The sequence below is a fragment of the Lepisosteus oculatus genome, chromosome 1, assembly GCF_040954835.1.
Source record: "Lepisosteus oculatus isolate fLepOcu1 chromosome 1, fLepOcu1.hap2, whole genome shotgun sequence".
NCBI classification, from domain to species: domain Eukaryota; kingdom Metazoa; phylum Chordata; class Actinopteri; order Semionotiformes; family Lepisosteidae; genus Lepisosteus; species Lepisosteus oculatus.
This window is the reverse complement of record NC_090696.1, coordinates 71,923,698-71,951,586: the sequence shown is the minus strand read 5'-3', so window position 1 is coordinate 71,951,586 and position 27,889 is coordinate 71,923,698. Positions and strand designations below refer to the sequence as shown.

Here is a 27,889-nt window from a genome sequence, read left to right as displayed (position 1 = left end):
CTCAGTCTCTGACTTGTGCCACCACAGGATTTTTTTTTTGTGTGTCAGACCACTCGCAATAAAAGCTTTGAAAAGGAATATATTGCTGTTTGAAGTCGTTTTAAACAGTTTGCCTTAAATACAGAGCATATGCTGAGCCCAGGCTGAGGTTCTGCCTTTGGCCCATTTGGAAGGGCAGGATTAATGCGCTTCATATGAGCCAGAGTTTATTGATCGGCAGGGCTTGATAAGTAAAATAAGGCGCAAGAAACTGAGCCTGAAAAACAAGACTGAAACATTTTTTTAATCTGAGGCAGAGCTGAAGATGTTACTCTGTTAGTTTTGAAAAACAGATGTGGTAAAAATGATATAAACTAAAAGTGACTAGCAGCAGTTAGAATCTTAATTACAACCGTTAAGAGCGCAGACATTATTAATTTACATCTATTATGGTGCCATGAAAACCTACAATGAGGGTCAGTGAGCCTTTTACTTTCACTTAAACCCATATACTGTATTGTTTCAGCTATCTGCACTGTCAGCTTGTGGCCTTTTAGTTTTATATTATCCCCCAGCCTAACGTGTAAAAAAAGAGAAAAATACTGTTACAACACAGAATTTTAAACATAATAACGGAAGAGTGGGCTGTGCTCCGTGTAGAAACATAGAACTGTTACTTAATTTCACAGTTACAGTACAGTAGCACTGGGTTGAAAATGTTTTAGTAGGTACTGCAGCTGTGTCAGCATGCGTAGGCTGCAAAGGAACAAGTAATAGGTTTATTCCACGCTGAAAAAAAGAAGAGAGAAAACACAACGTTTTGGCTGTGGAGCCTTCTTCAGGTGTCAGGTGTCACACCTGAAGAAGGCTCCATGGCCAAAACGTTGTGTTTTCTCTCTTCTTTTTTTCAGCATGGAATAAACCTACAGTATTACTTGTTCCTATATAGACTTCACGTGAGTTTCCGTGTGACACCGGCCTCAATTTATGAGTGAGAAGGTCTCTCCTTGCACTGTTTCTCCACATGCTAAACCAACACAAAACAGACAACAAAAGAGCTAACCAACAAGGATCCTTACCAACACACTGTGGCACTGGGCTGGTCCACCGACCACTGGCTTGGCAAGTCAGTCGTGCACTGCCCTCCAGTCGATACCCCTCTTCACATCTCACATCACATGTCGTCCTATAGGAGGCATCAGGAGCTGAGCATTTAATGTGCCCGTGTTTAAGTTTACTGAGCCTTGGACATGCCCGGACTAGAAAGGGAAATAAGAGAAGACAAACAAAAACACTTTTCAACGAACACACCAGGTCTAAGAGCTTAAATCCCCGTGGAGGGTGCAGTAAAAGCTCGTGCTTTCCACCTGAAGAAAAAAAACAACAGTTTCTGGAGAAGGCATGATTATTTATTTTTTTCAGGTTTAAATGAGGAATACAGTAATTTATTGCAGAGCAAAATGCTATAACAGCTCACAGCCCATGAGGCTGTGCCTAGTTAGTCTGAGGACTATAACACAACCTGACATTCATTCCCTGACTCTGTGAAAAGAAACAAATGTTTGGTTTTCTCCTCAGTGTGGGAGGGCTTTTATCAGAAAGATACAGTGAGCTGTGGGTGCTGCTTCTGCCTGCGCAAACTGTGGAAAAGGGAAAGACTGTGAGGCCTGGTCTGGCATGCTTTGGCAGCCCTCTGGTCATTGTTTACGTCAGATTTAATTGGAAAGCATGTGAAAATAATCCAAATCCCATCCACAAAGAACATCTTTTCATTGTATTTTACTGGTTTTGGGAAAAAAAAAAAGAAAATGGAAAATGAGCAGGCTGAAAGGCTTTTCTAGGAAACAAAGTGTCCAGAAAGATTGGATCACCCATTGAGCAATGCTTTACAGATGTTTTGCTCTTTGAAGAATTATCAATTGTAGAATTAAGTGCAAATGCAAATGCAAATTATGTTTGTATTTACACCGCTATGCCTAAAATGAAAGTGAGCCAGTTATTGGGAGCTCTGCAAAATCGGACGCACGCTATGACAGCCTAACAAAAAAGGCACAGCTGTCGCATAGGAAAAAAACACAGATTTTACAGATAGTTCGGTTGGCAGACTGATTCAAAACAAGACGTGACCGGTGAGTGAAAGTGGCAATTATCAGACAGAGGAGCGCGTTGGATCAGAAACTGCAAGCAGGTGGAGGCTCTTACCTTTGCAACTCGGATCGGTTCCTGACCATTTTCCACTGGGCTGGCACAACCGAATGCTGCTGCCAACCAAATCAAAGCCCGGCTTGCAGCGGATTCCGCAGGCAGAATTGAAGTGGCTGTTGCAAACGTTTTTGATGAAGAAACCGTTTTCTGGTGGGTGAATCTCAGGGCAGCGAACCACTAGTGAATCAATCGAAAAAGGAACATTCCGGTATAAAAAAAAAGCATTTTTTCTGCTTTTCTACTTGAATGTCACTTCTAGAACAGAAAGATATACAGTATATAGTAGATGGCAGCAACTCAGTGTCAGCGGATGGTGCTTCATGAATGTCCCTTTCTCTCTGGTTAGCCTGTCTTTTTTTGGTTACCTCTGCCCACCAAGGGCTCTCAGGCAGCTACATTTCCACTCAGGTCATCTTTATAAGTAAAGATCTATCGGTTTCTGAGACACCCGTACCAAACACAGAAACTGCAGAGCAGATCGTTTGCAAATCGTCGAGCAACAGCGACAAACGAACAGGAGGGTCAAAGTCTTTTGAATCCTGCTGGGATGCAGAACCCTAGCAGTTTTTAGAAGAGCCTGAAATTGTGTAATCTCAGAACTCACCTTCACACGACTTTCCAACAGGCCTGTGACCATCCTTGCATACACAGTCCTTGACAGAGGTGCTTCCTGGCTGAGAAGTATGGTGCTTGTCTGGACACGGGAGACAGGTGCTGACACCGCCTGGTGTGCCTTCAGGCTTGTACGTACCTGGTGGGCAGGCTTGAATGACAAATGGACAGAAATGTTATCTGAAATTCTTACCACGTGTAGCATCGATGTAAACATGAGATGAACCTAGTCACTCCCGGTATGGAACGATTTTTATCATTTTCATAACGTTGCTGACGGTAGACCTCATCTTTCCATACACGAGTAAGAGAGACTTGTCAACAGCATTGCGTTTTCCCAGAAGTGATGCAAATGCCTTCTGTGCAGGCATCTGTATGACGTCAACTTGTGCAAAACAATGCTGGTGATTTCTGACCAAATCAAAGTTATGCGACCATGTGAAAATGACAGGGTATGCTTTGAAATATACTTTGACACTGTAGAGGCCATGTGTAATGCCAGGAAAGTACAATAAAAGCCTGAATGGTAAAATAAAATAAATTACGAAGAGTATAAGAAGAAAAAACACTTTTTAGAGCTCCCAAAAAAGATCCATTTCAAGAAAATGCCCCTTCTGAGCTGCTACAAGAGCAGGTTTTAAAAGGATATTAGAAAGGGTGTGACAGAGACAGAAAGGATTGCGATCACGGGTAACATTCTGTATTAGAATAGCAAAAGAAATGGTCAAGGATGAAGTAAAATGTCTCAGAGATAAAAATAGGAAAGTCTTGGAAAATGAAAGGGGAATGGCTGATGTATTAAATGAATATTATTCATGAATGTATAAACAACTTGCTCAAGGCTGAGGGATTAGAAAGCCTTACGCTGGATAACTTAATGATAAATTGGACAGAGAAGACAGAAGTAATGCAGGTACTACAGTAGAAGCACTTAAGATAATCTCCAGGATGCAATAGTACTATAGCTATTGTCCTTTAAGAAACAGCAGATGTTTTTCATGTGCCATTAATTTCGTACAGTAGCAGCAGTCTTGAGGTAGCACCCACTGACTATAAAATGTAAGGTTTTATACTAGTTTGGTAACACCTGCAAACTTGACTAGTTTAGTATACCAAATTCTACTGTAGTTCTTTGATATAAAATATACAATATTATGTGCCCATCCATAAAAACGGTGACAGAGTCAAAACAAGGACCAGCATGTCTATTAGAGGCACAGTTAAGGAAATTACTAGTACTAGATGATCATCTGTATGGTAATAAAATTCTAAGGAACAGTCAATATATATTTAGAAAACATCAGTCTTGCTTAACTAACTTGTTCATTTATCACATGGTGGTCAGTGACATTAACAAAGAATATGGGATGGCATACTGAGATTTTCAGAAGGTTTTGGAATTGGTAAATGGAAAACAGGGAATGCAAATAAAGAGTCAGTGCTCAGGTTGGAGTGAAGTAATTAATGGAGGACCTCAGGGATCTGTATTAGGACTACTGTTCCTTCTTATTTTATATCAAAGAACCACAGTAGAATTTGGTATACTAAACTAGGCAAGTTTGCAGGCGTTGCCAAACTAGTAGGATGTGAAGTATGTCTAGAAGCTGCAAATTAAAATCAAAAGAAATTAATCCAAAGGCAGGACTCGACACACACCTGGCACATGACATAGTAATATAAAAGAGTATTTCTGTTGTATGGAGACCGGAATAACATAAACTCCAAATACCAACTGGGAAACACCAAGCTTAAAGTGACTGCTTATGAGAAAGTCTTTATGTAGACACATAACTTTCATTTTCTAGAAAAAGCTATAATATATTGGGTACATACAATACTGATTTCTGTTCAAAAGACACCCAACATACACTTTAATTTTTATAATAAATTGACTTTGAGTTACAATTTAATTACAGTTAATTGGATCATCAATTGATTGGAGGAAGGTACAGTATAAGTGTAATAAGCTGCATACAGAACATATCTGGAACCAAGGACTGGTTCTGTGAGTACAGTACGTTAAGATGATTACATTATTTTATCCGAAGCAAATGGAGATTGAATAGAAAGTTTACTTCATAAATGGGTACACAGAACATATACAGGGGTCACTCTGGGGAACACTATTCAGACTTTAGAGTCTAGTTTTGCCCAGTATACTTCAGGTTTGTGGTTGCATGTAATTTACTGTTGTCTGTTTGAGCCTTTTTGTTTACCAACCTTATTTTTTCTTTGGCTTGGTGTTATTATATGTCAAGTATAGAATGGGGTATTATTTATTGTAGAGTTTGCTTAGGCATTGGTATTGATGCCATTCCACGGTTCGTCCCTTCTGACATTCGTGATAATCGTGGTAGTTTGGTACAATACAAAACAATAAGACGTTAGAACGACAATCACAACTCTGCAACTTTGTCATTTTATGTAGCATTACATTATTGTCCATGAATTACTGTATGTAAATGCTTGATGATTACTGCATGTATCAGTGTATCAACATTTGCTAAACAGATTGGTTTGGGATTGGAAACCAACTCATTTAAAGTTCTTTGGGAGAAAGCAGTGTCCTGTAGGAAAAGATGGGAGAATTTTCAATTTGTAAAAAAAGAGATCTTCAATCCTGATCCTGGAAGGCTGGTGAGTCTGCAGGTATTCTGGATCTCTTTAAAGAAGTAAACTGGCATATGTAGTCCGGTTAGTGCAAAAAATACAATAACTAGCTGATTGAAATCGTCAAGAACAAAAAATTGTGGAGTAAATAGGAAGGAGGATTTTTTTATGATATGAGTGACAATACCACTATAATAAAGAAATAATCTCATAGGAGTTAATTTAATGTACAAATAAAATGTGTAACTTATTGTGAAAGGAAAGAAATGAGAGCTGGGAATTACAAATCATATCCCCACAAACAAATAATTTTGTTAATTCAGAATTGCCAAAAGGGTAAATAGGAATCTTGTTTTTAGTTCTGACAATATGGATTATTTCATTTTCAAAACACTACTATTGAAGCAGACACGTTGCAAGTGTGTAAATAGATTTTGCAAGCACTATTAACTGTTACATTTTTTAAAAAAATATGTTTCTTCTTTTTGCAGTTTGAGGAGACCAAATATTCAGGGCGCCTGCTTTCTGTCACATTAAAAGGCAAAAGGAAAATAAAGACAAAGGTTATCTGCTCATGTAATTAATGGAAATCCACAATGTCACTTCTTGTCTGACATAAAAACAAAACTAATACAAATTCTTCAAGTTCACGAGGGTGTACTGTAAGTGTTGAAAAAGAACGCAAGAAGAATGTGTAATAAAATGAGAACAAATCTCTTTAAAATTCTTCATGCCTCTCAAAGACATTTCTACCCCCAATGGTTTATTTGAGGAACAATAATTTATTAGTGGATGGAATGTACACAACTGTCAGGGCTGCTATCAACACAGAGCTCATAGAGGAAAGCCATTAATCGCTTCAGGGACATTGCTCTGTCTTAGGACAATAAAATAAAACAATTGAGAAAACAAAAGTTGTCTTCACAGCTGCTGAAGTCCTAATGACAAATACATTTTTCCATATTGTTGACAACAACATATGTAAAAATGCACTGAAGAGTTCACCAGTTGCATATAAACTTACTGTTTATCACACAATTTTTAATGTACCTTCCTAGAAAATAAAATTTAAAAGTTCTTAGGTCCATCAGTCTTGTTTAATGAACACATAAAGTTCCATGATAACATGCCATAACTTGGCATTGTATGGCATTTTAAAAACTTTTTTCCTTAAAATCTCTTAATTTCATTAAAGTAATATTTTTCATAGGGGCTAATCAATTTTGTCCAGGAATTCAGTACGTTTCTTGAACACTTCAGATAATTTGTTACACGTATAGATTCATATTTACATGGGTTTGGTTTATCACACTATGTTAACTCATTTTATTCCTTTCACACCAAATTTCATTAAACTTATATTGTAGAAGGATGTATGTACGTCTATCAATAATAAAACTGAACCTTAACAGATAAATAGTTAAGATACTTTCTTCTCCTTTATATATTCAAATGATGACACATATACAATTTAATCATGCCTGTGGCAAATTTTCATTGAATGAATGTGAAAACTGTAGGAATATAATCGCACCATACTATATATAATTTCTAAAGCTGTTTAAAATACGTATTTATGAAGTTATATGCTAAATATTGCATATGTTTGCACATACTGGCAGGCTATAAATACAATGTCACACAATAGACCCAATTAATTTAACCAAAGTTAGGTCACATACATATTAGAGTAAAAAACAGTGACTTTAGCATAAAAATCAAGTAGGCTGTATTTGCTAAAAGGTTTTTTGTTTCTGAATATCCCATACATTAGTATATTAATTAAATATTATAATATACTGTATATCCTTTTAATAATGATTCTACATTATTTTTTAAGAGGATACATAAAATGTAATCTGCAATATTATATACTGTAGATTACATATGATGTATCTTTTTATATAATGGGTAGAAATTCAAGAAGGAGCAAACAATTGTGTGAAACGTCCTGTTATTTTCCTTTGTTGCCTCTCAGGTTTGACCAATAAAGGCCACTGTAACCCCTTGTAGCCAGGTGTCCCTGTTTGCAGTAAAGCTGTCCCAACATACAGTAATAATATAGACAATTCATTAGGGACAACCCTTCCAGCACAGTCACTCAGCAGTATGGAGAGGAGCACTTGAGAGAAAATAAAATAAGTAAAAAGACAGCACATTAGTTTAATTCTACAATCAAAATTGGCACCACAATTGTTTTTGCAGGTTTTGACTTCACACCTCTCTTCACCCCTCTCGACTTAAACCACCCGAGTGTCGACTCTCTCCTGCTCCCACCTCCTCTCCATTCTCACTTTTGTTCTGCCATTGTACTGTATATCCACTGCCAGTTTTCCTCTCTCCCCCCCACACCTGAAGAAGGCTCCACAGCCATAACGCTGTATTTCTTTTCTTTTCAGCATGAAATAAACCTTTAATTGTTCCCCCACAATTGTTAATATACCCGCCCAATGTGTAATTTGTAATTGGCATTTTTATGTTACAGGACATTTTGATTTCATGTCCCGCACCAATGAGGAGAAAATGAGTGAGATAAATGTGGCCCCCCTGCACGACTGTTCATCATTTGGCGCACTACAAGCTCCACAGTGCTTTTGGCAAAAGTAAGGAAGAGTCTCCTGCCTGTGATTGATATCACTGCAATCCTGGAGTGGTTCAGCAAGTCACAGAACTCGCTGTTTGCAGGAAAAAATAAGAGAATCTTAGCTGACTAAACCAGGCTCTCCAAGTACTCAGCGACAGAACTCATAACCAAGATCTGGACGAGCAATGTCTGGGGACTTCAGCTCAGCCCGTGTGCTCTGACCATGTGCTTTACAGGTGGGAGCCCTTCAGAGACCCATCGGAGAGAAATTCTGCGTATTTCTTTAACCTCCAGAGGGGGAAAAGCATTTTCAAGAATCTTTGCTTACACAAAGATTTCTGCTTTCAGTATTCTCCCCATTGTGCAATTTTGGCACAAACATGCGAGATAAATATTCTTCTGAAATCAAGGAATGTCATAAATTCCTGGAATATCTTTAACGCTTAAAACAAAACCTTGGGGGGCCTCCTGCAGACCGCTGGTCTTAAAAAAGACATACTGTTGGATATCATCAGCAAAGAAATGAAACCTTACACTTCGACCTTTAACAGCCCTGCACAAAAGCTCTGTGAGTATAATGAAGAGTAATTGTGACATAGCTCTATAGTATGTTATGTTGTAAATCAGCCAGAGAAGAAAACAAGCCACTCAGCTATGAAGCTGTTTGCATGAAACTGCCGGACATACCTTCGCATGCATCCACTGAACTCACTCCGTGTTTAAAAATGAACATCCTGGTCTCTTCGTTTCACACACTGCTGGCTTATACACAGGCAATCACGAAGAGCTATGCAAGTACCCTTAATGGATTCCATATCTTGACAATATTGTGCCTAACTAAAACTGAACTGACCTCAAGGTTCTGTTTTTCTAGTTCTTATTTCTTGTAATGTATTGCAAAAACTGTTCAAGTGTTGCTTAAATGTAGCTTACATTGACTGCTGCAAAGCACTTTTAGATTGTCAACCATGTTGTCACATAAAGATTTTGTAATCATTTTTTGTCATTCAAAAAGATAAGAATTCTGAAAAAATCTTCTTTTGACCACAAAATTCCTCTTCCCTAGATATAATAAATGACAATCCTGGTAGTTTCATAGATGGCAGGGTACCAAAGTGATCGCCTTAATTTGAAATGTCTTTACAATCAGGAAATCAGTTCAGGTCTTTATTAAAATGAAACTTGTGTATTCACACTTTAGTTAATGTAGTCTAAACTGAAGTAGGAATATCAAGAGTTCAAAAGTTTTAAGAGTAGGAATATCAAGAACTTAATCATGTTCTGATCCCTGTCACCTCTAAATTCCCACCCCCATCTGAATGTTTTTCTATGCCTAGCTATATGCTTAGCTTTTTTTCACAGTGTCATCTTTTTCAAATAAAGCATTGTTAATCCACGATGTTATTGTAGATAACAATCTTGCTGTTTTAGTGTCATTTCTTCACAAATCACCGATAACCTGATTAGAGAGAGAGCATGCAATTACTTCTCATGAAGATGATACGAACTTTTTTATTAATTAATATTGACTGTCAAACCCTTCTTGTAATTTTTATGCAGCCTTCAAATCCCAATCAATCCTTCCTTACTGCATTTGTTCTACAGTAGGTGCTTTGCCAATATCACTGTAATTGTCACGAGCGCCACAGCTTTTCATTAGGAAGTCACTGTCATTTTTGTCTTGTTTCCTAAGTTTCTTATCACACACGCAAAGCACCAAGTGGCAAGCCACAGTGATTGAAAACAGCTGGGATGTTTCCTAAAGTGCCTATTTAGTTTGCTCTCAAGGGCAGGGGAGTCGGAATACTTCAGTTAAGTTGATGAAGTAGGGGCACACGCGCTGGCTGAGGCCCGGAGTTAGATTGCAACCATGCAGGAAGTCGGCAGCTGCTCTCTGAGATAAGGCCTTCCATATGCTCGTTAGAAGCTGCTGCAGCTGGCTCAGCTCCTGGTCAATCACAGGACATGAGGAGCGGCCGCAGAGATCATACAGAGCTCCGCAGAGTGCGGGCAAACGCATCGTCTGTGCCTGATTTTGAGAAAACAAGAAGACCACAAGGAAATAGCTGTGGCTCAGCGAGAGGTCTTCTTTAAAGCCATGCCCAGTCATGTGCCCTGCAAGAACACTTTGCTATTGATTAAAAAGTGTGGTTCACTTCGTATGACTGACTCCCCATGGTGTATTATTGGCCTCGACTCACTATTTTCTTACAAGAATGGCGACTTGTAATCGCATTTACAAGTGGAGTCTTGTACTGCTGTGTAGTACATGTAGCAAACTTCTCTTGAATTTAGTGTGAGATCAACATATTCATGTTTACTTAAAATGTAAATTAATCTTTATTTAGTATTGATTAGAACATTGAATAAGGGTTCCATTTTCCAATTATTTTTCTGACAACCCTCAATTTTAACATTAAAACAGTGCTTATAGTTCGGAATGCTGTTCTGAATCCACACAGGGAGAAACTCCTTCATTGAGCCTCCACTGAATGTCAATATTTCTGAACCCTCAACACAAACATTTAGATGTGCCCAGAAAGAATGCAACACCAGCTAATCACTTTTATAGCACATATAAAGAGTTGCCACTCATGATAATCAGAAGAGCCACTACAATACCAGATATCGAAAGACACAATGTCTTATTAGTCTGCAGGAAGCACTGAAAGATTGTTGATCTTTTATAAATAAACAAGGGACTGTCTTAAGTATAATCACAGCAGTCAGGAACTGGAAGTTTTTCTTGACCTCTAATGTCCTAAGAGAATCTCAAATATTATTATTTTACTGCCAAATGGCTGAACAGAACTATATTGAGCAACACTGACTCCTTTCAAAAATAAAACTGTCATTTTCATCAGGCTTCTCATTTATTTTTAATAAATGCTTGCCATTTATTTTTAGACAAGTTTATATTGCCAAGCATACTGCCTCTCTTTCTGGAAGAAGTCATCCACCGAATGATTTACATAATATAATGTCTATTATTGTTTATTATGTAGGTCATAAAAGGAGGTGTCTACTGAGGTCATGTGTAGCCATTACCAAATAAACAAGCTCTGACAAGTTTCCGATGTTACTGTCTATTCGTTTAAGATTGCCAAAATTCTCAAGTGGTTATATAAACATATTTTGTATATGTTTATTGTTCACAGGAAAGACCTACTCCAGTGCATCAAAATAGTATCTTGAGCATATGAATGTATGCCACTATGAATGCAACAATTAAAACAGTTTTACTGCACGTCATGGTGTTAATTAGAACATCTTTGCATTTGTTGTAACATAATCATATACAGAATACAGGGGGTCATACTTTTGTCAGCTATATTCCTGGAAAAAAAAAGGCCAAAGTGTATTGTATAATAAAACTAAATTATTTGGAATATTATCAACTCAGTCCAGGCTGTAAAATACATTGCCGTGCACTATATAGATTGTTTTTTACAAATTAAAAGGTACCATCAGAAAGAACAGTTTCTCAGTAATATATTTTCTGCCAATTTTTTTTTCCAGTTGGCTCATCCAATAAATGAGAATGGTGAATGGATGGCTTGATGTTTCATCCAAACACACTTGGAATAAGCGACGATAGTTTCAGAATGAGAAATGCCATGGATTATTTAAGAATGATTCAGATTCTGTTCTCTCTGAAGAGACGATTTGCTTTTACCTTTGTGTTGTGATGGCTATTAAACATCTCCTATCTGACAAAATTGTATGATGTGGAACATTTTTGATGTATTGTACATTTTGCTCACCACATTAGATCTCCAATAAGATATTATATCGTATTCTGTCCCTAAAGGTTGTGATATAAATGCGGGGAAATTCTGCAATTTCCTTCACGGGATCAATAAAGTATCTAAAGTATCCATCTATAAAATATTTGTGAAGCCATCCAAAGAAAAGCATTACAGTATTTTTGCATGTACAGTGTACATTTTTACATATATAATGTATACAGAATATGGATGTAGAGAAAAAAACAGTATTTGATGGCATCACTTTGATCAACTTTGATTAATTGATCTGTCACGACTGACTTTGACTTTCTTTAATTCATATATTTAACAGTTGATTGACCAGTAAATAACCACATTAGTAAGAGATGTTTGGGTAGAGATGATGAGGCGAGTTAACCTGCTGAATTGTTGCATTTTATCACTTTTTCACAGCCAATTCTGTCAGAGAATGGCTGGGAGCTTGGGGACTATGAACACGTCATGCCACGCTGCCAACATCAACACAATATCAACACAAGAACAACATCAACACAAGACGTTCCTTTCCACCAGAAATGCCAGGCCGCCATAACCTGCACAACAGCACTACAACTGCGAAGAGGCAGCTAAACAGTTATAGTTTGAGCACCTGACAAACATGTACTGTGACTTCTAAGAAAAACTAAACTGCAAAGTGGCATTTAGTAAAGGAAATAGTTCAAACTGGCGCTTATGGTAAGTATGCCTGATTGACAGCTGGCAAATGACTCATATGGGCACCGTGAACACATCACTACCATTGTGGACACAGTCCATATTTGCAGTAAGGCAGTTTTGCATTGGTAGGACATTCAGAGAGCAAGCTTGTTTGGTCTCGTACTGGATATGATTAAACACAGTAACATATTGATAAATCTGTCTTTGCAAATGGCTTTTCTTTTTCACAGAAGAAAGAGTATTAGAAAATTAGGAATCGAAGAAGAGACTAGCAACGGGATTAGTAAGACTCAAGGATGGTCCAGGAACATAGCGGATTTTTCTGTCGATTCCTGAAATCCTATTTTGCCTAAGAAATAAGAGAAGACAACTCGAATATATAAGAATATGGGGAATAGCATTGTATCTGAGATAAACGTCTATGAAGAAAATTGTTTATTTAACTCATAGGGGAAACAAACTTTTTATTTGTATCTGCCTAGTTCCTGGGGGGCCTGAAAGCCACATCCAAGACCCAAGAAGCACAGAAGAGAAATGTCAGCATGCCAGAAAGACGCTGATGGAGCCAGAGAAAGGGGGGTCTTCTTGGATCAGGGTGAAAGTACTCAGTTCAACAAAATGGACCAGCATAACTAGCTTACCCTTTAGCAGGATGTTGCTTTTCCTTTTACGTTTGAAGACACGAAACAGATACACCATTCTTCGCTCTACTTTGTCTTCATTATACGGCACGACTGAGACAGGCCATTAGTGTCAAGCAGTGACAGAAGTGGGTGTAAGTCAGCCGTGCGGAAAGTGTTTACTTGAGTTCCACAAATGATGGCCGGTGTTTTTGTCAGGTATGGTGTGTTGTTTTCTCTTTTGTGTCCGCCTTCCGCCCTAGCACAAGCGGTACAGCAGACTGCAATCTTCACAAAAGTGAGTGACGCATCATTGGAAGACATGCTTGTCTATTAACACACAATCACCGGAGGCACAGGGCGGAGGCTATCTCCTCCACTGCTCCGTTTTCTTGCACAAAACTAGGGTGGAAGAGAATAAACAGCTCATGATTGTTGTTACTGAAGAGCATGCTAGTGGGACAACCAAAGCACAACAGCCCGAAAGAGGCTTTTGAGACTTTTTGGCGTGGGAGTTTTTTTGTATAAGCCTGACCGGTTTGTGAAAGTTGTGCCCTTTGCATGTTTTTTTTTTGTCTTCTTCTTCTGGTTACCTGGGACTGTGTTGTTCATTTTTTTGAACGGGTGTCCAGTGAGGGGTTGCTGTAATTGCAAGTAGCTGTTACGATAAAACTACAATTACTGACTCTAATGTTGATGGCAGTCTGTGTCTGTACGGGCAGCTCTGGGGGATCCAACAGTCTGTACGGGGCGATGCGTCCTAACACCTGTAGAATTAGGTGACATAGCTGGCTACAGTACTTGCAAATCATTATTTTGACAAACCTTCAAAAACGACTTTAAACGAGATGTACTTTAGTAGAGCTATTTTTATTAATCTTCAAAAATAATTGATACTACCTGCCAGAGCAGCCTCTGAATAAGATAACGGAGTAGTTAGCACTCTCTTACTGTCAGTGTCCATTTCTTTCCCAAGTTGAGTCACACTTCTTTTCAGATGTGACTCATCAGTGATGGAAACAGCTGCTCCCTTCACAGAATCGACGGCTAAGAAAATCGCGAAGCAATGTCTTCCGTCAGGGGCTGAACGAAGGTTTCATTACACACTACGCTGCATGGTAGGATAACCACGACGAAACTTAGTACTGTATATTTCCAAGAGACCGATCACTGTTCGCTGTTGTACTGTAGATGTACTGATAGGCTTTTAGCTTTTTGTGTACCCACCCTGGTCTACAAGAAAATTTCAGTCTGGATGACATCTCCGACAACAGCAGGTTTTACAGTACAATCCAAGTGAAGATTTTCCTCTTTTATGTATTTCAGACTCTTTTCAGCCTTAAAGGCATACAGAATGCCAAGTGACAGTGTTTTACCCTTCCACTCAATGGCTGGTCTAATTGCTTTTGGATATTAGCCCTCGTGTGCACTTGCTCATTCATGATTTTCAGGTATGTCTTGCAGCCAACAAAATTATTGAAAGATATTGGGTGGAGCCCAAGATACCCTTATAACCCTCTTGTCCACAATCATCTGGACGAATTGATCTTATGGAATGAAGGAAGGTTAGATTACATTTTGTTAGTGCAAAGATTGTGACTGTGTGGTCAGATGCTTTTTCTCGTTTTAACAATTTAATACCCTCAATTTTCTGCATTGTGTTGGTTTCTTTCAAAAATGAAAGAAATGTTTAGGAAAAAGTGATTTAAAGCATGTATACACACACTGGAAGTTTTACAAAGCAATACAATCAAAAAAGGAAAGTTTTTAATTCGAAGAGAATGTACACTAAGAATAATCCTGTTTCAGAATGCTTAGAGCTAGTGGTTTTTAAATTGTGCTCAGGCAACATAATACATTTTCCTAAAGTAAATACTTCATTACATGTGTTTCTATTTTATTTGCAAACATTCTGCTACAAAAAATTATATTGATCATTTTGAAACTCAACTTTCAAATGACTACTTTTTCACCTAAAGTAGTCGGCCTTTCACTAACAAGACAAAGAAAACTACAGAGAAAAATATTACAAATGTCTTTTGAGTCACTTTTTTTAAAGTGAAGTGAATTCTTCTTCGTTTTAAAGATGATGTTTTACACATCATTTTTTAAAAGGATTTAAATTTACATTTATCACGGGGTGGCTTTCTGAAATCCTAGGAATCCTGTCATGAATAAATATTTACAATTTGTATTTTACGGAAATATCTTCCCTTTCCCAATGAACTTGGTAAGTGCTGCGCAGATGTTACAGCTGGCACATATTACCAGGAATAACATCCCTGCAGTAACCAAACTGCTGTTAACCCCTACCTCCAGGATTTGTAAAAACAGATAAGAGAGCCAGGGCAACCCAGTGTGATTCGCTCAACATCAAACTGCTAGACCAGAACAGTAACTCATGTCTCATCACAATCTGAGAGGCAATGAAACACCCCTCGTCACGTCAACAAATGTTCATGCTAACAGTAGTCAGGAGATTTCCATCAAGTTGAACTCCTTTCTCTATCAAAAGGGAAAACAAAATAATTAAGTACGTTCTGTGTCTTTTCTGTCTTTCTGATGTTTGCTACCCTCTCATACTGAAAAGAATGAACAAATTATTCCCTCCATGAAAACACACACAAGGAATTAATCTGGATTGTTTAGAGAATAGTTGAATCCTGTAGGATATTTAAAAATTCCTCTGCTTTCTCCACTTTTGCAGTACTTCTACAGTATGTCCCGCAAGCTATTTTGCAGTATTTATTCTGGATTTTTGCATGAAGGATAACAATGGTAGTGAAATACTGTAGCAAGACCAGAAACTATGCATCTACATTACAATTTGCACCACCGGTGGAAAATACTGTTACAGCTGTAGGTGACTAGAAAGGATCTCTAAGGGTTTAAAGTTTGTGACACCTGGCAGTGTAAACATTACCAGCTTCAAAGCAGAGGGGGTGTTTGCTGAGATGTAGGAGTTCCCCTGATCAAAACCAGTTGCAAAGTTTACCGTGGTGTACCTAGTTCATTATGTTGTAGATTAATGATTGTCCAGTCCAGGAGCACCCCACATAAGATCACAATAACACCACCAGAGAAAAGGGAAGAGGACAAGAGGGGAGAAGAGAGAAGAGAGGAAGAGAGGAGTTGGAACTTGAAGCCTGCGCCAAGTGACAGCTCAAACTGCATGACCATCCAGATAAAACCCTAGAGAGAGCTTCGTATTCTGTGTTTTTAGTCAACTTAGGTTTCCTGAGTAAAATATACCTTGGTTAGAAATGTTTCTTCCTGCTAATGGATGCATGTTTAGATTAGGTAGATAGGCTCCACTTATTTTGTGGTATTCAGTTTTGCAGAGAGAAAGATTTAACTGCAGGTTGTATCACATTTATTCTGAAGGCAGCTTATCTCTTATTTGGCCTCTGTAGGCATTATTTAAGAGTTTAATACTTGGTAGAAGTCTGGGGGATTCTGGGTGATTAGGATGTTAGGCCTCTGAACATCTTGTCTGTACATTCTGTAAATATAATAATAATAAACTTTATTTTTATATAGCACCTTTAAAGGTGACTTCTCAAAGCACTTTACAGAATGACAACAACAATACATAAAAAGAATACACAAGATAAAACACAATTACAATACACAGAGGAGACCGTGGATGGGGGTACTAAATATAGTAGGAGCAGAGGGGTATAGAATGGAACCAGGTAAGTAATTATACTGTAGAAACTTGTGTGTTAAATGTTTTGTTAGGTGTAGCGTAGTATTTGTCTTGTCACTGTTAAGAAATATTTGTTTAACCAAGTGTGCCTGGACTATTACGCTTTTCACCAAAGCTGTGCCAGAGAACAAAGAATTCACATGCCTCTAATTATACCAGCCTCTCGGGTATATTCTGGAGAAATCACTTACAAGTTGGGGGTTATGAAAATTAATTTTACTTATTGGCTAAACCGCTCGGTTAATTCCTGATTTTCATCATCTTCGTAATCCCCGATTTGTAACAATACATTCCTTAACTATTATGAAGTTAACACTAGGGTGAAATGGAAATACAATACTCAATTAACACTTTATGCGTGAATTTATAGTATATTATTTAAGAAAAATAAATACATCTAATGGTAAGTTTAATTTTCCATTATTTTCTGCTCACATGGCGATAACTTACTTCACAACTAAGGTTCCCAGTTTACAAACTCTTCCTTTTTAGAAAGAAAACTCGTACACAAATAAAAAATAAATTAATATTAGTGTAGCAATCATGATTTCAAGCTTGAAAGGTATGTTATTCTTAATTAAAGAGAAAATGAATTCATGGTCCCCTACCAATTCCCCAATATCCCTTTAGATTCAGCAGTTCTAGGGTTGCGCAGTGAAATGACAGTACAATCCTCCACTCAACATATAACCCCAGCAGAATTTATGTACTTAAGCCCTAAAACCACTTTCCTCTATATACCCAATGTACTGTATAATTTGCTGATGCTCAACATACAGTATGTGGTGAGTGAAGTACAATATGCTTTCAGCAAACAAGATAAGCTTGATTTTTCAATTCAAGGTCATAATCTTTTGTTAACACAGCTAAATGATTACAGCTTTTGTATGCATGTTCATCAATCAAACGTAAGTGCTCCCAGCGGTTACTAATTAAATATCCAATTTGAATCTTACAACTGCTGTCTTAGAAAGGAAAAAACATGTGGTCATTTCTCACCATTTAAAAGTTTAATTGCTATGTTCTATTTGTTTTTATCTCAGTCATTTTGACAGTTAAGTTCCTGTTATGTTTAGCATTATGAGGATCTTCGGAAATGTTTAGTTGGAAGCGAGAAAGCTTGGAAACTCTAAATGTTCTGAATCATGGCTTAAATATCTCTGATTTCTCAATCTAATTAAAATGCAAATCCCTCAATGCATCATTATGTTTGGCAAAATAAGCTATTTAAAATGGTTTATTTTTAAATGTATTTTCACATGATCGTCTTATTGATACAAGACGACATTTACATTGTGTTCCCTTTATTCTGTGCCATTCTCCTTGCGTAAATGGTAATGTGAACAAAACAGTTTTCTAAACAAAAGCATCAAACATAACAGATCTGAAGAGGTGCACTTGGTCCATTTGGCCTATAGTCCAAGACCTACAGTCTGTTTGCTTGTTGAATTTCAATGTGACCAATGGATAGACCTTGTTTGTTAGTGCAGAGAGATGGAGTTGTTAATTTGATATTTGGGAGGAGGTCAAACTTTAATTTCACACCTTGTCTCTTAAACACATACTCGTCTGCTGAGCAAATCTATTCATGGGAGAGGGACAGTCTTGCAGCTGCCTCCCTAGTTCATTCCTCACAAGTTGAGGGGGCTTATGTCAGCCTTGACCTTATAGCCAGAGCTGTAATATTCTTAGCCAGCTGAGTTAACACCAAACACTAAAAATACATTTACCATTACAGTACTGTATATCTATTGTCTTTTCACATTAATTTGAATGTACCTGAAGACAACTGAAGTGATCGACAGAATCCAATGAAATTAAACAGGAACTTTGCCAAGTACTGTATGTTCGCTTGGAGGTGTTTGTTAGGTGGTGTCTAAAATTTGGCGTTCAAAGGAAAAGGGTACTGGTAACAAGATAAACACTGCAAGAACTTAAGACAAACAATATACTTGCCAACAAGGAAATGAGTAACCACTCAACACCATTGATTAAAGCACATGTAACAAATATTGTAATACTCCAAACTGTACATATTGTAGTGTAATGCACAATAATACAGAAGTATAGTAACTGCTTTTTGACCAAACTTTGCACTGACCTTTCCAGGAAAAAAAAAGGTTTTGGGGCAATGACACTTTTTATGTTGGTGTTCCTGAAGTGATATCAAATGTAATGTATGCTTTAAATCATTTTGCTATTGAAATGCCAGAAGACCAAGCAGATTACAACAAGAACAGTTTGTAGTTGTAATACACCATAGCTCATGTGCTCAAGAACTATTCCACTGCAATTTATGTTTAATGGTAATTAAATAACTGAATCAAATTGCAACCTGTTCCAATAACAAATAAAAAGTCCCTCTTTTGCCAACATCCAGTATTGTATATAAAAAAATGGTTCACTGCCCATGTAAACAAACTTCTGTCAAATAACCCCATAAAAAAGGAATTCGGTAAATTTGCTTTAATGTGAGAAACTAGTTACATTTTGTTACATTTTTGTGCTAAGCAAACTGAACTGCGATCATCTGAAACAAATTCCCTTTCTGTCTAGAAGATCTCTTCATTCACAGTCATGCATTCTTTTCAGAAAAACTATGTGCATATTTGACACATAGGATTCTCCGCCTACACAAATACCCTTAGCAAATTGTCGGAGTACTGGGGTTACTCCTACTGTCCTGTGGTTTTTTTGTCTGCATCTAGGGAGGTGACAGTCTGAAACATTTAATTTGCAAGTTAAAGAAATTGTTTTAGTAGGTCAGAGCAAGGAAAAGGCTTACAGGTCCCAATGGAATCAGCAGTTCCAATTCAAGTACTACAAACACTGCTCAGTGAGGCTATCTCTGGATTTCAAATCACTGTAAAGTTGCCAGACCTCAATAAATACATTCCTCTCATAATTCTTTTAATACCACAGCCCTGTACCAAACAGAATTATTAAGCATAAGATAATAATAAAAAACAGACAAACTCTAAGGACGTTCTCTAGAGATTGTGCAGTGAATGTATGTGCATGACAAAGCATTGCAGTCAGACCTTGCTGGAGAACGTTGAAAGTCCCATGGCTGATACACGTTAAAAAATGTATGTCACAGACATTCTTTTTGCAATCATCATGGCATATTTCAAAACTTTAATTCTTTCCTAATTCTCTTTAAGTCATGTTTTATTATTTGGGAAGGCTAAACTCTGGCTATGTTGTGGGATAGAACATAAAATTAAAATTGAAAAAAAGGGAAAAACAGAAATGAGTAGCAGGTTGTTTTTTTATTTTCTAAGTTACTGAAGATTTAAAAACATTTAATGGAACCTCAAGAGCTTGCAAATGTTTCCACTGGTATAACAAGGATGACATCATGTGATGGCAAAGATAAAGATAAACAATAAATTCAAGCCTTTCATATTTCCATAAATTAAAAAGAAGTCAGATTTTTCTTTAATTTAATTTACTCTGTAATTGCGTGGTTTGGAATCTGCTTAAGCTGTAAAGAAGCTGGTGTTCCCAAACAGAAAGTCAATGATTCTATGAGTGAAGTTCTACTGGAAACATGAAGTTGAATTTGTTGATCATAAGCCTTTGGTATCTTCGCTGTTTCCCATATTAATCATAACAGGCAATGGTAGTTCTTTTCTCTGGGTTTTTCTTTTTTCAGGGTTCATAAATCTTAGCTTTGACTGTTGCACGAAATATTGAGCATTGAGGGCATTAGGTTACTCCTGTAACTCTGCCTTCCTGAAATTGAAGATGATCTACAGTACAGTACCAACCAAAGCCTTTTGTACCACCTCCATTAATAGGCCAAATGGAGCAGGAGAACATGTTTCTGCTCCTTTTCCTTTCTATTCCATAGATGAGCACCAAATAGGGGCAGTCAAGCAGTCACTCTCAGTGAGCAACCTGCCAATGTGATTCATAGGCAGCAGTGTGGAGGAATGGACAGGTATGATGTAGGCAATGTATGATTTGTCTATAGACAAGCCCATTATGGAAGAATTCATCAGGGCCAAGACCTTCAGGGTCCAATGGTGAAAAATCAATTAAACCCACAGCTTCCACCCCTTCACAGAGTGTAATGACATCACTACTACTCTATCACTTCACAAGGTGATGAACAAAGATGTACAGATCCTGCAGATAGGTGGGGAAATGGGGAAAATGAACATTTCTGCTGCCCCAACCCACAAGGTGGAACGCCATGCAGGAAGTAACGCCAACAACAGCCAGTCAACTCTCAATTAGGTTGTGTCCCTGCCCATGGCTAGATGCCTTTGGGCACTGAATATATTTTCAGAGGCGCCGGGAGCTCCAAACCCGTCACAGATGCCAAAGAGGAAATCTGAGAGGGGGTCCACTCAGAAGAGCAGGCCGCCACAGCTGGCACCTGCCCCAGAGGTGGATCAAACTCCTCCACGGAGCCTCACGAGAGAGGGAGAGAGGAGCCACACGATCGAGCTCCTCACCAGGCAGGGGGGAAACAGGTGCCTCTGCCACAGGAGCAGCGAGAGGGAGAGCCTGGGTCTGCTGCCGAGACGGCGGCTTTCGAATAGCTGGGAGACAGGATGGGAAAGAAAAACGTACCCAAGAGCGGAGCAGATTCTAACTGGGAGGACATTTTGGATCGATCGCCGAACAGGTGGTACTGTACTTAAAGATTGTACAGATGACACAATACAGTATGTGTTGTCCTTCAGAGTGGCAGTGGCACAGTAGAGTTATGGATACAGTATCTTCTAGCGGGAGCATCTTCTGGCAATTTGCACAACTGGGAAATCCTAGCATGGCAATCACAATGCAATGTGATTTGACAGTGACAGTGCACACTTCCTTAATTTCATATAGTGCCATCCCTACTGTCAGTCCTCTTTCTGATTACTTAAAACATGAGACAGCCTGGCACCAACACTGCACAGAACACCCAATTGGACAGGACACAGGTGCGAGGAGCATTTCTTACCTTGCTTACAACTATTACAGAGAAGCAGAAAATAAGAAGTTACCTACGGGATGCAATTCATGCCATACAGGCTACATCTCTATAACCCATGTGGAAGCATGGGGTAAACAGTCTGTGGTGATGTACCAAGGTGACCTCAGCACCAAGGTGCTCAGAAGCATGGAAGCACACAGAGACACAGAGCTACACTGGGATGCAAAGGACACTGAGGCACTGGAACCCACTGTATTAAACCTACGGAGTCATACTGGAAGGTATGAGGCACAGGTAAGATCCAAAACCTAAAGTGTCAACTGGTACTGATACAGATTCAGGTGCAGTCAGAATAGGTAAAAGTCAATAATGGGGACTGCACTGCTACCCATCACCCCCAAAACACAGCACCAGTTTCTTCTCTGCCCTCTCGCACTCCTACTTTTTATTGTTCAGCCGGAAAGAAAAGAGCAGGAAGAAAATGGTAATGTGACTGGCTACTATAAATAAAGAGAGGAAGAGCTTTTTCAAACCTCTTGCTGTGATTAACAGAAAAACAAAATTGGAGGGGTGTGCGTGTGTGTAACATTGTATGGGGCGGGGGGGGCGATGGAGATGGTAGAAGAACTGTGCCTGCATTTGCAAAAAGTAGCTTTGAAGAGGACTGGGACCATTTGCCATCTTCAAGAGAGGGACTGTGTGTGGCTCGATTCTGAGAAGTGGTGCAGGGCCAGATTCCAGCTGAATACACATACAGTACACACGACGAGTCACTGACAGAGCTCGGAAACTCAGCCGCGTCAGGAAATGAATGAATAAGAGAAGGAGGCTTTCTAGCCCTGTATCTCCTCAAGAAAGGCAGGGGCAGAAATTCCTCCTCCCTTATCAGCAGCTTTAGTATTAAAAATGAGTCTTTTTCACCCTGGAGGCAGCGTTATCATCCATATAGAAGGTTAATCTTCTGAATTAAATGAACTGTTTAATTATATGTTGAATAAGCAGGGAAAAAAAAAAACTTCAACACTCCACGGTACCTTGTATATCTAAAATTACACAATTAATACATGTTTTTATTGTGCAGGAAGCATTAAACTAAAGATGTTTCTCTGAAACACTGTTAATAATAAATCACTTACATAAATTAAAATACATAAATATATAAAAAGGGGGGCGCTGAAGGTTTCCAGCCTTTCGCTACAATAGCTTTGGGGAAAATTAATTGTTTAGAGGCAATAATATGCAGCCATTTTCTTCGCATAACTGGGATACCTGAATGACTGTCTCCATCAACAAGAAGAAAAAAATTCAATTCTGGATTATAATGGGAAATGTGGATTTACATACTGATTAGGAAGAGACTTGCTTAATCTGATTTTTAATCTAAGTATGCAGTGAGCACATTAGGAACGGAAAAAATTGTTTCAGTGTAGGTTACAAGGCTACAGTAGATCTGAGTTGATTACTTTAAGCGGACCAATATTTTATTTGTTCATCTGATTATTTTCTCCACTGAAGAGCCTTTTTTTGGAATTGCACATTTTTCTAGCTTTGGCTTATAACTGTAAAATTTAAACATGGTTACGACTACAGACCAAACATGCACAACTACATTATTTCCTTACATAAGGAACAGTTAAATTTAGCCCACCATAATAACCTAAAAAGCCGTGGGCCTTATATCCAAAAGTCGTAGGTGCTTGTATTCTCAAAGTAATCAATGAGTATTTAAATGCCTGAGTGTTTCCCTATAAGGGCCTCGTCTATTCAATTATCTGAAACTGCTGACTGTGCTACATGTATGTGTTGAAATACGCTCAGTGTACATGGCTGCAGAAGTCAACATATTAAGCTGAATGGCAGATATATATCTGTTCTGTAGCCTTTTTAGGGTTGTCTCTGCTTTTCATAGGAACATGACAGAACTGGTGTGCCTCTATGGGCTATTATCTTGAAAGATGATCCTTCCAGAAACTTGAGAAGACCCCCGCCCAAGTCTGAGGTGTGACAGATACATAAAATACACGCGCAGTCAGCCGCGCAAAACTAAAACCTTTAACGGGACATGAAAAATAGACGTAATAAGACAGAATTAATGGTGCTTTGTCACTGTGTTGAAAGACAACAGATTTCACTTAGGTGCGTTTCAAAAACACTTCAGTGTAAGCTGCAGGGACATTCCTTCCAGCTCTACAAAGTGTGAAAAATAATGACTCTCCCCCCTACTTTTAATACACTTACACAGTTATCAGTGGAAGAGTAACTTGTCAACTTTCACTTTACACATTCAGGCCGTTCGGACCCCTCTGACCCATTCACCAGCAAAAAGCCACGATGAAGGAAGCCTTCTTTTAAATTGTTTTAGGTGTGGCTGTGTCCTGCAGCGCCCCAGAGATCAGTTCGCGCCGTGTTCCACGCCGCAGTGCCCTGTGTTATGCGTGGGCACCCTGGGAGCTCCAGTCGCGCAATGTCTCATACCTGTGCACTCGTGCTGCAGGCCCTTCCCGTAATAGCCTCTCTCACAGACGCAGTCGTACTGGCCGGTGTGAGTGCCGCATTTACAGCTGGCCATGACGTCACAGCAGTCCCGCCGGGCTTCGCACAGTGCAGAGCAGCGGGCGGCGTCCTCCTGCGTGTAGCGTCCGGAAGGGAGATCTGAAATTGTTTTTTTTTTGGGAGCAGAAGATACAGCAGCTCAGTATCTGTCGCAGCTCCGGAGTTACGGAATGCCCTTCCTCAGACTCTATGAGAGACACAACCCACAGCCTATATCTCATTGCCCTACCTTCTGTTTTTTTATTTTGCTTTTTTTAATGTACTTTTTTCTTTATCACGATGTACAGCGTCCTTGGGTTTGGAAATGCGCTTTATAATAATCATCATCATCATCATCTTCATCATCATTATTATTCAATAGAAGTTGGTTTTATTCGGTATTTTTGTATGTTTGAATGAACCGTATGGCGTGAAACCGGCTGCGGTATCTCACGAGGCGTAATCCATATCCGAAACTGTACCTGAATACGTGCAGTCCACTCTTACTGCTAAATCACAATCATCCAGGTCTGAATTCTGACAGTTCTCCGTCTTGGCACTGTCCGTTTTCCAAACTGGTGGGATTTAGAAATATTCTCTGACATCACCCCCAGGGGTGCGAGGTTGTACACGTGTTGTTTGCAATCCAGCATAATACAGGTTTACCTTCACTTGTTGCACCACCAGCTGAAAAGCACAGACCCACTGTCCTGGAGGAATTACTGATTTGGGAGACTGAAATGACTCCACACAGTGCTATTTATAGTGCTCTCACAAATAAATCAACATCGCGAAAGAGACCAGCTCTGCTGCACTCGTAGTACCGAGGCGATTCGGCTACAATACTTTCGGCAGACATTGGAGGTCCATGGTCCTCCTCTCCGGGTCAGCTCACCTTCATGCAGGGCTCGGCGCGCCAGCGCCTCAAACTCAGCGAAGTTGTGCACCAGGTAGCAGTGCTCTTCCTTGGGGTGGGAGGCCATGTCATTCAGCTCCCGGATGTTTCCCTGCCATATCCCGAAGGTGAAGATCTCCACTCCCACGTCGCGCAGAGATGCGGCCGTGGGTCGTGGGTCTCCTCCGTTGGAATAGCCGTCCGTGATGAGGAATATGACTTTCGTCGCATTTTGCCGCGAATGTCGCAGTATTTGCTACAGGGAGGGAGGAGAAAAAAAGATATGGGTAGCAAAAAATGTTTGCAACAGGAAGTCAAAGATCTGTTTTTTTTTTCGTTATTTGAAAACGATGTGTTTTTGAAAGCTCTCAATTAGAACGCAACGGTACTGTTTATTTTAAAAATAGTTCAGCGTTACTTTTGCAAAGGGTGTCACAAATGTAATTATATCTATGTTGTCACTTAGAAGACACCCTCAGCTCAGCTAACAAGTCTAAAAAAGGAAAATGAATCACATCTTGTTCCCTTTGGGCTACAACACAAAAGCATGAACAGTAGCAAACATGATAAATCTGGGTCCAAACCTAATATTTTCTGATTCTTAAAGAATTCCAGCTCAATGAATTAAAGTCTTTTCCATGCTAAGACAGACTTATCACCCATTTCTGTGCAATATACAATATGCATAACTCTCATTTGGTTTAGAAAGTGTCAGCAATAGCAACTTTTCATTAAAACCTTTCTTGCATACAAGCAGTACAAGCAAGTGTACTTAGAGGAGCATTTTTCTAATCTTTGTTTTCCAAACTGTATAAAAAATATTTAGGTCCCCATTTGCTGAAGATATCGGTTGATATAACCCTCAACCCCTAACCACTAATCCATCTTGGTGTCCTGGACAGAATCTGTAAACCAAAACTCAGCGTGTGAGATATTAACATTTTGAGTCCTGACCCAGTGAGGGCATCTGACATAAATCTACAGCAATAAGTTAAAATGAAAAAAAAAACCCTACAACCTCATTAACACACCCCGGCTACTCCACCACACCATGTATAAATCATGTGGTCACCACTCAACCACCAGAGCACTGGAATATCTGAATGAGACAATTTTATATGAATGTATATACTCGGATACAACCCATAAACACAGTTCTGGTCCCAAGTCTAAATATAGTAAAATAACGGCGGACTCCTTTACAATTATAAATGACATAACGTGTTGTTTTTAAAAATGTTATTTTGGTTGTAAAAAAGGCCATTACCAAAACAAAATATCCATAAACGTTGTGTTTACTGTTTTTAAATCTTCTTATGCAATTTAACATCTGCTTCTGCTTTGATGCCTTTGACTACTAAAAGAAAAGAAACACACCGTTTCTGTTGTGGGGCCTTCTGCAGGTGTAGAAGTCTCCATAGCCAAAACGTTGTGCTTCTCTTCCTTTCAGCATGGAATAAACCTTTACTTGTTCCCTTACAACCTACACATGCTGACGCAGCTCCCTACTTGTGTTGCTGGGGTATATTGCCAGTTGCCTTTTCATATTTCTGCATGGCGAACCACAACTCCTTTGTGCTTCGCTACACCTTGCTCCACTTTAGTCATGGAATACCGCAGTAAACTATTACAGGGGGACTCCCTTGGCCACACCATGACACGTGAAAGAAAAAGAGGGTGAAACTCTTTTAATATGGAGGTTGGGGTGGAAGGATGGAGGTTCTTTGTTGGAAACTGGCAAAAACCTCAGGCAAACCCACTGTGAAAGAGATAATTACAGATCCAGGAAAAACAAAAAGACGTCTCTGATGTTTCAAAGCAGGAGTGAGCTGGAACATATCTGCTGCGCCCAAACCATCTGTCTGTTGATGGTCATTAAGTCGTTCTAGTTGATACGGGTTACCAACCGACCCAAAATGTCACTCACTCCCTCAACGCAGTCACCGCGGTGATGTCAGTGTGGGAGTTCCCTGCAAATTAGGAGACAGACGTAAAACTATATGTTTGCCGTCTTTATGGTTTTTCAGAGTGATGACTATCTCATTGTAGGGTCTGCTCTTTCTGAGGAAAAACAGAGCTAGAGTGTGAGGGATTTATTATGGTACACCACTGTAGTGTTCCATCAATTGAGGAGAGAAAAAAATTCAGACTGATGCCATATGCATCGTGCAACACAGTCTTTAATTGTGGGTTTTCAAAATTGGCAGAAAAGCTCCTCCTTTTTGCACTGAGTCTCATCCAGGAGTCAAAGTGCAGGCTGGCTTAGAGACAAAGAGCTGAGCATGAAGGCAACACATGTGCAATTTCATCTTAACATGCAACTCTAGTTATAAAGCCAACATTTAGAAAACAAAGACTGTATTAAAGAGTATCATGAGCAGTAAGAGTGCTGGAAAGATATCCAATTTTTTCTCTCATAGTGTATCCTGTTCAAGAATGTATTACTCTAAAAACCTACGTTTTAAAAAGATACAATACTGAAAACAGCTACAGAACCTCTAAAGCATTATGTACAGTATAATTGATCAATCTAGTCTGTTCACACAAAAAAGTCGCACATTCATTGTATAAAGTTGAAATATTTTGTCAGGATTTCAATAGCTGTGAAAGAATAGTTGCAGGAATGGAATAATAATGTAGTGCAGAAGCTCTTGACTCAGGTCCCAGCATCCAGCACGTTGTCTGTGTCTTGTTTAGCTATAAACAGCTTTTCCTCTAAGAGAAGTGTTAAACTGATAAAGTGTAACTAGACCAACGTACAGTAT

The 27,889-nt window shown here is 38.9% G+C and overlaps 1 protein-coding gene across 2 annotated transcripts in view; it reads right to left on the bottom strand.

Moving 5' to 3' along the window:
- The window catches only part of svep1 (sushi, von Willebrand factor type A, EGF and pentraxin domain containing 1), a 93,560-nt gene that overhangs the window by 54,182 nt on the left and 11,489 nt on the right, over positions 1 to 27,889 (bottom strand). For both annotated transcript variants that reach the window (XM_069192425.1, XM_015345784.2), the window contains exons 2-6: positions 25,125 to 25,380; positions 24,173 to 24,349; positions 2,789 to 2,947; positions 2,182 to 2,361; positions 1,059 to 1,238 (exon numbers count right to left, since the gene is read on the bottom strand). In XM_069192425.1, coding sequence (XP_069048526.1) covers positions 1,059 to 1,238; positions 2,182 to 2,361; positions 2,789 to 2,947; positions 24,173 to 24,349; positions 25,125 to 25,380 — 952 coding nt within the window. The remainder of the gene's footprint in view (positions 1 to 1,058; positions 1,239 to 2,181; positions 2,362 to 2,788; positions 2,948 to 24,172; positions 24,350 to 25,124; positions 25,381 to 27,889) is intronic.